The following is a 12,277-nucleotide window of genomic DNA, read 5'->3' as shown; positions in this document are numbered from 1 at the left end:
CTTGTCCTATGGCTTTGAGGAAGTCACTTCCACTCCCGAAGTCTCTTTCTTTGCATCTGGAGCCATAGAAAGGACTGGATTTGGGTAATTCTGAGGAGATTTAAGGGTAAGTTGGTGGGCAGGTTTAAAAGGTAATAGAGAATAGCTGTGGGTAAATTACAGTCTCGGTGCTCTTTAGCTGGGTGATTTTGAGCAAACTACTTAGTTTATCTGGGCCTTATTTTACACATGTGAAAGGGAAAAAGCATATACCTCATGGTGTTCATTTGAGAGTTAAATTGAAATAATGTATGTAAACTGCCCCGACAAAAATGGTAGCTTTTTTTCCAGCCTTGTTATATCCAAATTGTCTTTCAGGGGAATTAATAGATAAACGATTTATTGAGCCCCTGGAGTAGACTACTTCTGTAATTGTTCTCCTGTGATACCAGCCCAGCTGTCAGGTGATGGTATATGATCGTAGGGAAAGGTTCACTTTGTTTTAGGCCTGGTTGAATTTCACGGCTCTCCCACTGACTAGCTGGGTGATCCTAGACTCTCTGATCTTTATTCAGTTTCCATTTCTGACGGATGAGACAATGATAATACATGACCCAGTCACAGCAGAGAGAGAGGCTGTTTTGGGATTTGAACAAGATCGTGTAAGTAAAGAGAGCCTGTAGCACAGGGCCTGGCACAGAGGGCACTCTTCATTTATGTAAGACTGGTTCCGTAATTAACCTAGTTTCACCTCATCCTCCCTTCTCCGCCCAGGGCTAGGTGGGCTCTCAGGGTTTTCCCTGGATTTATACGGGTTCAGTTGATGATAGCACTCGTCTAGGCCCAAGTAGTAAAGTGAAGAGCCTTGATTGCAAATGGGCCTTAGAGGTTCTTGGAAAATATGTACTGTTCCTGCAAAAAACCGTGGTCGCTGGGAAAGAATTCACTTTGGTAAAAGACAAATGGTAATTCTTCTTTATGTGTTTTCATTTAGTATCCCAACCCCATGGATAAAAATGTCATCTCTGTAAAAATTGTGGAGGAAAAAAGAGGTAAGATCTCTGAATTATACCTCACTTCGGTGATGATCATTAAGTGATACTGATTTTCTTAAAGGTGTTGTGTGTGTGTAGCCTGGTATATTTCTGTTTTTGAAGTGACAGGAAAGAGTACCCAGCACGTACAGCAGCAGAGGGCTTGCTCAATATGCTCTTGTCATTCTCTCAATTAATAACTGGCGACAGCAGTAACAGCTAACATTTCTGAGCACTTTGTATGTGCCAAGCACTCTCACTTTACTAACTCATTTCATCTTTAGACTAATGTATGGTGTACGTATTATTATTACTCCCATTTAATGTATGAAGAGACCAAGGTATGGAGAGGTTAAATAAATTGCCCAAGGTCATATGGCTATATCCCTATCATATATTTATACATCATTTTATAGATGGCAAAATAGTTGTGATTAGTAGCACATATATAAAATGTGACTATAGTGATTAGATTATGGAATCATAACTGTACTTGACAGCGTGGTTCCATATTGACCAGAGCAGGGGTTGACAAACTATGCTTGTCCTGCTTGATGTTGTGAATAAAGTTTTATTGGCATACAGCCATGCCCACTTGTTTATATATTGTCTATGGCTTCTTCCTTGCAACAACAGCAGAGTTGAGTTGTTGTGACAAGACTGGCCCACAAGACCTAAAATATGTACCATCTGGCCCTTTACAGGAAGTGTTTACTCACCCCCGAATTAGAATGTAGGAGTCTGCCCTGCTCACTGTCATTCACATCTCACTGTAAGCATTTCCACTGTCCTTGCCTGGGAACCGGGCCATGCAGGAAGCTCTAGTGATGGACGGAATCAGTGTATAAACAGCAGAGGAAACACTTTGGAAACACCCAGGCCCACTTCTGACATGCTCTTGAGCCTTCCGAGAAAACATATGATAGGCCACTGTTCATGACGTGACTCTGAAGTCTTCTCTGTGCTTGGTGGGCACAAAACTGTTTCGCTTGTGAGGGTCTTTTCTTCATGTCCATAAGTCTATAAAAAATAGTTTAAAAAACTTTTTTTTTTCCCATGTATCTGCACTCAGTGTGGGAGAGATGTGTTATTTGGCATCAGAGAAATCTGATTTCGGGCGCCTGGGTGGCTCAGATGGTTAAGCATCTGCCTTCGGCTCAGGTCATGATCCCGGAGTCCTGGGATCGAGTCCCGCATCGGGCTCCCCTCCCTGCTCCTTGAGAGCCTGCTTCTCCCTCTGCCTCTCTCTCTCTCTCTCTGTCTCTCATGAATAAATAAATAAAATCTTTAAAAAAAAAAAAAGAAATCTGATTTCAAGCCCTGATTATTACCTGCATGACCTAACTTCCTGAAGGCTCAGTTTCTTCCTTTATTAAATGGGAAAATAATAATCCTGCTTAGAAGATAATAATAATTAGAAGAAGAAAATAATAATAATCCTGCTTGTGAAGATCAAATGAGAGAACAATGTGCACATCCCAAAGTGGTATAGAAACATTAATTATAATTTCTACCATTGACGGGGGCATCTTTGCCTACAAGATTGGCTAATCCATTTTAAGTATGTGTGCTGCAGACTTTGGATGGGATGGCTAAAGGAATGCCAGTGGGCAAGGAGATGAGCCCGCTTCTCAACCTGGCAGTGGCTTCTGGGCAGTCTGGGTGTTTGCACCAGCGTTCAAGGCTACTCTAGCCAGAGTTTGAGAAACCCTATAGGAGCTTGGCTGAGTCACATTAATTTACAGGGCAAAGGACAACAACTCAGTTATTTTTTTTTTCTGACCTGGTCTCCCTGTTTCTTAATTCACATTTATTTTGTGTTTTTTACATTATTGGTGCTATTCTCTCTCCAAAACAGAGTAGTGCCAGTCACAGGGAAGCTGCTTCCCTGTGAGTAAAGCGTATGGCTAATATAATTAATTATAGATTTAAATTTTGTAGCCAGAAGCCTGTGCTTGAAAACATGGTTGGTGCAGAAAGTGGCAGAATCGAGTCTCCATTTTTTTGTTAAAACATTCTTTTTATTGGAGTTGAAGACAAGGCTCATTGGCCCTTGTTGTTGGAGTGATGACATTGATTGTCCAGAGCAGTGAGTGGTTCGTGATTCTTTATCCTTGATTTTAGAATGTGCGGTGTGAGTTAGCTGTCTCACCCTTATTCCTTGATCACAGATGAGTGTATTTGGAATGATTTAGCTCAGAAAAGTGGTCAGGGACACTGAGTTTTGAGTTAAACATTTTTCTCTAGGAATTCTACATATAGAAAATTGACATCGACATGAAAAGTTTTATTGACATAGGACAAGAATACATTTCCTTAAAAACTTTTTGAGTGTAAAAATTTTCTGTTTCTAGATGTCTCAACAGGGATCATCTATAGAAAGAGGATTGCAGTCTGTCAGAATGTGGTTCCAGAAATTTTAAGGAAGGTAAATTCATTTTAAGATTTAATCAGATTTGGGTGATTTTCATGTAGTCCTGGAAAGAGACAGCATTTTCTGAGGGGGCGGAGCAAGATGGCGGAGGAGTAGGAGACCTGGATTTCGTCTGGTCTCAGGAATTCAGCTGAATAGGGATCAAACCATTCTGAACACCTACAAACTCAACAGGAGACCAAAGAAGAGAGTAGCAACAACTCTCTGAACAGAGAAGAAACAACTACCTACTCTGGAAGGTAGGACGTGCGGAGAAGTGAATCCCAGGCGATATTCGGGAGGATAGACAGTGGGGGAGGGGGCCTCCGTCAGCCGCTTTTGGCAAGTGATAGAGCTGCGGAGCACAAATTCGGAACTTTTAGAAGTTGGCTCCTCTGAGGGACGTCGCTCCAGTGGCTAAGCGGGGGGTGGAACCCTCGTGGGACAGTGTGGTCTCAGGACCCTCGGGGTTACAGAAAGACCGGGGGTGCCTGAGTGCGGCAGAGCTCCCAGGTATCGAAGCGGGAAAGCCGGCTGCAGAGACGGAGCCGAGGCGCGGGCTCTCAGCTCGGGGTTGCCATAAACTGTGATCGCCGACAGTCGGGCCACTGCTCTTGCAGCAGGGACCCAACAAGCGGCAGATCCGGGGAGACTCCCCTCCCTCCCCCGGGAGGAGCAGCGCGGGAGTGCACCGCAGGGATCTGCTGGGTTTGGAGACTCCACATGGGGTCGGGTGCCAGAGATAGAAACGCTCGGTCACAGGCCCGGTGAGCACGGAGTGCGGCCGGAGACCAGGGAGATGGGAGTGACTGACTGCTTTACTCTGGGGGCGCACTGAGGAGCGGGGCCCTGAGTTCTCAGCTCCTCCGAGTGGAGATTGGGAGGCCACCATTTTCACTCTCGTCCTCCAAAGCTGTACCAGAGCTTGCAGGGAACAAAAGCTCCTGAGAGCAAACCCCAGCAGCTTGCTTAGCCTGGACCTACAAGGGCGGGGCAATTCCACCTCCGGCAAAGACATTTGGAAACCACGGCAACAGGCCCCTCCCCCAGAAGATCAGCACGAACAGCCAGCAAGCCAAGACCAAGTTTACCGATCAAGGAGAACGGGAGAACTCCAGTACGAGGGGGATACTGCACATAGAATTCATGGCTTTTTTTACCATGATTCATTAGTTTTTCAAAGTTAATTTTTTAACTGTTTTTTAATTTTTCTTTTTCCCTTTTTCAACCAACATCTTATCAGTCCCTTTTTTTAAAAAAAACATTTTTTATTTTTCATTTTTAGAGTCATATTTTATCCCTTCATAGTAGTTACCCTTATTTTTGGCATATATATATATATAAGTTGTTCCCTCTTTAAAGTTATGAGACACAGTTTCTTCTAACAGATCAAAATATACCCTAAATCACTAGTGTATGGCTTTGTTCTAGTCTCCTGCCTGATCACATTCTCTCCCTTTTTTTTTCCTTTTTTTTTTTAAATCTTCTTTCTTTTTTCAAACAACGTCTTATCTTATCACTTCCTTTTATAAAATCTTTTATTATTTTCATCTTTACAGTCATCTTCCATCCCTTCATTGTATCAACCCTTATTTGTACATATATAAGTCTTTCTTCCTTTAAAATTTTAGGAGGCACTTTTTTCTGACAGACCAAAATACACCCAAAATCTAGTCTGTGGCACTGATCTATGCACTAGCCTGATCATATTTGATCATATTCTGTTTTTTTTGTATTGTTCTGTTTTTGTTTTTATCTTTTTCTTTTTGTTTTTTTTTTTCTTTCTTTTATCTTTCTTTTTCCTTTCTTTCCCTTTCTTTTCCCCTGGTTTCAGGTATTTTCTGATTTGTATAGAGTATATTTGCTGGGGACATTGTTAACCTGTTAGCATTTTGTTCTCTCATTCATCTATTCTCCTCTGGACAAAATGACAAGATGAAAAAAATCACCGCAGCAAAAAGAACAAGAGATAGTACCGTCAGCCAGGGACTTACTCAATACGGACGTTAGTACGATGTCGGACCTAGAGTTCAGAATCATGACTTTAAAGATACTAGCTGGGCTTGAAAAAAGCATGGAAGATATTAGAGAAACCCTTTCTGGAGAAATAAAAGAACTAAAATCTAACCAAGTCGAAATCAAAAAGGCTATTGATGAGGTGCAATCAAAAATGGGGGCACTAACTGCTAGGATAAATGAGGCAGAAGAGAGAATCAGCGATATAGAAGACCAAATGATGGAAAATAAAGAGGCTGAGAAAAAGAGAGAGAAACAACTACAGGATCACGAGGGCAGAATTCGAGAGATAAGCGATACGATAAGACAAAACAACATTAGAATAATTGGGATCCCAGAAGAAGAAAGAGAGAGAGGGGCAGAAGGTATATTGGAGCAAATTATAGCAGAGAACTTCCCTAATGTGAGGAAGGAAACAGGCATCAAAATCCAGGAGGCACAGAGAACCCCTCTCAAAATCAATAAAAATAGGTCAACACCCCAACATCTAATAGTAAAACTTACGAGTCTCAGAGACAAAGAGAAAATCCTGAAAGCAGCTCGGGAGAACAGATATCTAACCTACAATGGTAGAAACAGAATGGCAACAGACCTATCCATAGAGACGTGGCAGGCCAGAAAGGACTGGCAAGATATCTTCAGAGCACTAAACAAGAAAAATATGCAGCCAAGAATACTATATCCAGCTAGGCTGTCATTGAAAATTGAAGGAGAGATCAAAAGCTTCCAGGACAAACAAAAACTAAAGGAATTTGCAAACATGAAACCAGCCCTCCAAGAAATATTGAAAGGGGTCCTCTAAGCAAAGAGAGAGCCTAAAAGCAGCATAGATCAGAAAGGAACACAGACAATATACAGTCACAGTCACCTTAGAGGCAATACAGTGGCACTAAAGTCATACTTTTCAATAGTTACCCTGAATGTAAATGGGCTAAATGCCCCAATCAAAAGACACAGGCTATCAGACTGGATTAAAAAACAAGACCCATCCATATGCTGTCTGCAAGAGACTCATTTTAGACACAAAGACACCCCCAGATTGAATGTGAGGGGGTGGAAAACCATTTACCATGCTAATGGACACCCAAAGAAAGCTGGGGTGGCAATTCTTATATCAGACAAATTAGATTTTAAAACAAAGACTGTAATAAGAGATGAGGAAGGACACTATATCCTACTTAAAGGGTCTATCCAACAAGAAGATCGAACAATTGTAAATATCTATGCCCCTAACATGGGAGCAGCCAATTATATAAGGCAATTAATAAGAAAAGCAAAGAAACACATTGACAACAATACAGTAATAGTGGGGGACTTTAACACCCCCCTGACTGAAATGGACAGATCATCTCAGCAAAAGATCAACAAGGAAATAAAGACTTTAAATGACACACTGGACCAAATGGACTTCACAGACAAATTCAGAACATTCCATCCCAAAACAACGGAATACACATTCTTCTCCAGTGCCCATGGAACATTCTCCAGAATTGATCACATCCTAGGTCACAAATCAGTTCTCAACCGGTACCAAAAGATTGGGATCATTCCCTGCATATTTTCAGACCACAGTGCTTTGAAACTAGAACTCAATCACAAGAGGAAAGTCGGAAAGAACTCACATACATGGAGGCTAAAGAGCATCCTACTAAAGAAGGAATGGGTCAACCAGGAAATTAAAGAAGAATTAAAAAAACTCATGGAAACCAATGAAAATGAAAACACAACTGTTCAAAATCTTTGGGATACAGCAAAGGCAGTCCTGAGAGGAAAGTATATAGCAATACAAGCCTTTCTCAAGAAACAAGAAAGGTCTCAAATACACAACCTAACCCTACACTAAAGGAGCTGGAGAAAGAACAGCAAAGAAAGCCTAAACCCAGCAGGAGAAGAGAAATCATAAAGATCAGAGCAGAAATCAATGAACTAGAAACCAAAAGAACAGGAGAACAGATCAACGAAACTAGGAGCTCGTTCTTTGAAAGAATTAACAAGATTGATAACCCCCTGGCCAGACTGATCAAAAAGAAAAGAGAAATGACCCAAATCAACAAAGTCATGAATGAAAGAGGAGAGATCACAACCAACACCAAAGACATACAAACAATTATAAGAACATATTATGAGCAACTCTATGCCAGCAAATTAGATAACCTGGAAGAAATGGATGCATTCCTAGAGATGTATCAACTACCAAAATTGAACCAGGGAGAAATAGAAAACCTGAACAGACCTATAACCACTAAGGAAATTGAAGCAGTCATCCAAAATCGCCCAACAAACAAAAGCCCAGGGCCAGATGGCTTCCCAGGGGAATTCTATCAGACATTTAAAGAAGAATTAATACCTATTGTCCTGAAATGGTTCCAAAAAAAAAAAAAAAAAAAAAAAAGAAATGGAAGGAGAACTTCCAAACTCATTTTATGAGGCCAGCATTACCTTGATCCCAAAACCAGACAAAGACTATGATAAAGGAGAATTACAGACCAATATCCTTAATGAACATGGATGCAAAAATTCTCACCAAAATACTAGCCAATAGGATCCAACAGTATATTCAAAGGATTATTCACCATGACCAAGTGGATTTCTCCCTGGGCTGCAAGGCTGGTTCAACATCTGCAAATCAATCAACGTGATACAATACATTAACAAAAGAAAGAACAAGAATCATATGATCCTCTCAATAGATGCAGAAAAAGCATTTGACAAAGTACAGCATCCTTTCTTGATCAAAACTCTTCAGAGTATAGGGATAGAGGGTACATACCTCAATATCATGAAGGCCATCTATGAAAAACGGATAGCAAACATCATTCTCAACGGGAAAAGCTGAGAGCTTTCCCCCTAAGGTCAGGAACACGGCAGGGATGTCCACTCTCACCACTGCTATTCAACATAGTACTAGAAGTCCTAGCCACAGCAATCAGACAACAAAAAGAAATCAAAGGCATCCGAATCGGCAAAGAGGAAGTCAAACTCTCACTCTTTGCAGATGATAGGATACTGTATGTGGAAAACCCAAAAGACTCCACCCCAAAACTGCTAGAACTCATACAAGAATTCAGTAAAGTAGCAGGATATAAAATCAATGCACAGGAATCAGTGGCATTCCTATACACCAACAACAAGACAGAAGGGAGACAAATGAAGGAGTCGATCCCATTTACAATTGCACCCAAAACCATAAGATACCTAGGAATAAATTTAACCAAAGAGGCAAAGGATCTGTACTCAGAAAACTATAAAATACTCATGGAAGAAATTGAAGAAGACACAAAGAAATGGAAAAACGTTCCATGCTCATGGATTGGAAGAACAAACATTGTGAAGATGTCAATGCTACCTAGAGCAATCTACACATTCAATGCAATTCCCATCAAAATGCCATCCACTTTTTTCAAGGAAATGGAACAAATATTCCTAAAATTTGTATGGAACCAGAAGAGACCCCGCATAGCCAGAGGACTATTGAAAAAGAAAAGCAAAGCTGGCGGCATCACAATTCCGGACTTCCAGCTCTATTACAAAGCTGTCATCATCAAGACAGTATGGTACTGGCACAAAAACAGACACATCGATCAATGGAACAGAATCGAGAGCCCAGAAATGGACCCTCAACTCGATGGTCAACTCATCTTTGACAAAGCAGGAAAGAATGTCCAATGGAAAAAAGACCGTCTCTTCAACAAATGGTGTTGGGAGAATTGGACAGCCACATGCAGAAGAATGAAACTGGACCATTTCCTTACACCACACACAAAAATAGACTCCAAATGGTTGAAATACCTAAACGTGAGACAGGAGTCCATCAAAATCCTAAAGGAGAACACAGGTAGCAACCTCTTCGACCTCAGCCGCAGCAACTTCTTCCTAGAAACATCGCCAAAGGCAAGGGAAGCAAGGGCAAAAATGAGGTATTGGGATTTCATCAAGATAAAAAGCTTTTGCATAGCAAAAGAAACAGTCCACAAAACCAAAAGACAAATGACAGAATGGGAGAAAATGCTTGCCAATGACATATCAGATAAAGGGCTAGTATCCAAAATCTATAAAGAACTTATCAAGCTCAACACCCAAAGAACAAATGATCCAATCAAGAAATGGGCAGACGACATGAAGAGACATTTTTCGAAAGAAGACATCCAAATGGCCAACAGACACATGAAAAAGTGCTCAGCATCACTCGGCTTCAGGGAAATCCAAATCAAAACGTCAATGAGATACCACCTCACACCCGTCAGAATGGCTAAAATTAACAAGTCGGGAAACGACGGATGTTGGCGGGGATGTGGAGAAAGGGGAACCCTCCTACACTGTTGCTGGGAATGCAAGTTGGTGCAGCCACTCTGGAAAACAGTATGGAGGTTCCTCAAACAGTTGAAAATAGAGCTACCATACGATCCAGCAATTGCAGTACTGGGTATTTACCCCAAAGATACAAATGTAGGGATCCGAAGGGGTACGTGCACCCCAATGTTTATAGCAGCAATGTCCACAATAGCCAAACTGTGGAAAGAGCGAAGATGTCCATCGACAGATGAATGGATAAAGAAGTGGTATATATACACAATGGAATATTAATGCAGCTATCAAAAGGAATCAGATCTTGCCATTTGCAACGACGTGGGTAGAACTGGAGGGTGTTATGCTGAGTGAAATAAGCAATCAGAGAAAGACATGTATCATCTTACCTCACTGATAAGAGAAATTCTTAATCTCAGGAAAGAAACTGAGGGTTGCTGGAGTGGTGGGGGGTGGGAGGGATGGGGTGGCTGGGTGATAGACATTGGGGAGGGTATGTGCTATGGTGAGCGCTGTGAAATGTGCAAGACTGTTGAATCACAGATTTGTACTTCTGAAACAAATAATGCAACATATGTTAAGAAAAAAGAAAACGAAGAAGATAGCAGGAGGGGAAGAATGAAGGGGAGTAAGTCGGAGGGGGAGACGAACCATGAGAGACGATGGACTCTGAAAAAGAAACTGAGCGTTCTAGAGGGGAGGAGGGTGGGGGGATGGGTTAGCCTGGTGATGGGTATTAAGGAGGGCACAGTCTGCGTGGAGCACTGGGTGTTATACACAAACAATGAATCATGGAACACTACATCAAAAACTAATGATGTAATGTATGGTGATTAACATAACAATAAAAAAATAACCAGTGGGGGTGGAAAGAGACAGCATTTTCTGATGTACAGGAGTGTTAGAACTTTCCCAGTTGTACCTCATAGCCCCTCAGTGGGTGAAAGCACTCTCATATCTAAGCTCACTTTTGGCAGATGCCACCAGAGATAGTTTTTTTCGTGTCTATTTCTTCTTCTCATTTGTGGAGGGCTCTTAGTTGACATAGAGATGGTCTGTAATTATTGTAAAGAGACCTTGGACATTTTGCATGAAGTGACCAGCTTTTCTCATCTGTCCATGGATAGATATGACTGTTAGATAAGAAAGATCAGAAATGGGCACTTGGTAAATATTTAGTCTCATCTTTAGCAAGGAAGATAAAAGCTTCAATTTCTATTTCACTGTCAGAGAGTATAGTTATTTCAGGGAGTATAATGTTCTCAGTGTTCTCTGTAAGTCTTTCTTGTGTGTTTCTGTAAACGGTGGGGATGATGAAATCTTCATGATATGAAATTGTTTTCTCTCTTTGAAATTCTTAAGCACTCTGGTGATTGTTGGCAAAGGTAAATGGGAAGTTTTAATAACATTGCTTAAATCATAGTGGGATTATTGACATGAGTCCTTTTAGAATCATTAGGAAATAAGAGGAGAGCATCTTGATGTGAACTTCTTACGATGTCTCAGATGGTGGTTTCAACCTGGAAGTGATTCTGTTTGTGATGGAGAAGCCAATTAGCTTGCAGGTTACACTGGTCTGTGTAGACTGTCAAGACTGACAAGACTGTCACATTCTTTGAAGGAAAGAAAGCTTATGTGACAATGGAAAAGAACTTTTTTATTTTCCGTATGTGTTGCCCTTGTATGCAGCAAATTATCATTGGCTTTTTCTACAGGGTGTATACCCCGCCTTTGCCCTATATACACGCTTTGAATCTATTATTTAAAAAGGCCTTCAACTTTGTCTTGTATCTCAATTCTTAAATAATTTAAGGACACCTCTGACTTGTACAATGCTGCCTTTGTAGTTTCCCATGTCTCCCCCACCTTGGAAACCATACATTTTGAGGTATTGGACAGAGTTTAAAATGAAGAAAATATTTTATCTGATATTGTCCTGTATGCGAGCCCATAAGTGGGCCCAATTAGAATCCATCAATTTAAGAAGGCCATAACCAGCGCTAGAGGAGACAAGACGGAGGTTGATAATTTGCTTAGTGTTTAGCAGTTAGGGAAATCAGGCCAGGGACTGCACAGCCTGCAGAAATCCTGGGCCATTTGCATGTCCTCACCAGCATTTAGTAAGGTCATAGTGTGTTTGATTATCAAGGATTCACAGCCATTGGTGAGCCTTCATTTCTATATGAGCATCACTTGTCCTATTAATTATCCAAGACTAAAAGCAACTCTGGACTTAGTCTTTATGTAGCTCGCTCTGCCTAAATTGAGAAAGCCATCCACTCTCTCTTGGACAGGTGAACATTTTAAAGGTACCTAGTATCCAGTTGGAAGAGGAATCATGGCTCAATCCTCAGGAAAGAAACATGGCTATACGGAGTCACTGCCTTACGTGGACACAGTATGCATCCATGAAGGAAGAGTCTGTCTTCCGGGAAAGTATGGAAAATCCAAATTGGTAAGATCAGCTGTGTGTGTGTGTGTTTAGGTTGGGTGCAGGGATACACAGATGACTGCATATATTAAAAGGCTA

General features: G+C 41.2%; 1 protein-coding gene across 6 annotated transcripts in view; it reads left to right on the top strand.

Annotated features, from left to right (window-relative positions):
- PRELID2 (PRELI domain containing 2) overlaps positions 1 to 12,277 on the top strand; it is a 74,049-nt gene that overhangs the window by 10,502 nt on the left and 51,270 nt on the right. For 3 of the 6 annotated variants that reach the window (XM_027607010.2, XM_027607012.2, XM_027607011.2), the window contains exons 2-5: positions 555 to 641; positions 974 to 1,031; positions 3,368 to 3,441; positions 12,042 to 12,202. In XM_027607010.2, the coding sequence (XP_027462811.1) occupies positions 555 to 641; positions 974 to 1,031; positions 3,368 to 3,441; positions 12,042 to 12,202 (380 nt within the window). The remainder of the gene's footprint in view (positions 1 to 554; positions 642 to 973; positions 1,032 to 3,367; positions 3,442 to 12,041; positions 12,203 to 12,277) is intronic. The other 3 variants (XM_027607013.2, XM_027607015.2, XM_027607014.2) reach the window with 1 other exon arrangement.

The sequence above is a fragment of the Zalophus californianus genome, chromosome 5 (genome assembly GCF_009762305.2).
Source record: "Zalophus californianus isolate mZalCal1 chromosome 5, mZalCal1.pri.v2, whole genome shotgun sequence".
NCBI classification, from domain to species: Eukaryota; Metazoa; Chordata; class Mammalia; order Carnivora; family Otariidae; genus Zalophus; species Zalophus californianus.
This window is presented reverse-complemented; position numbering and strand designations above follow the sequence as displayed.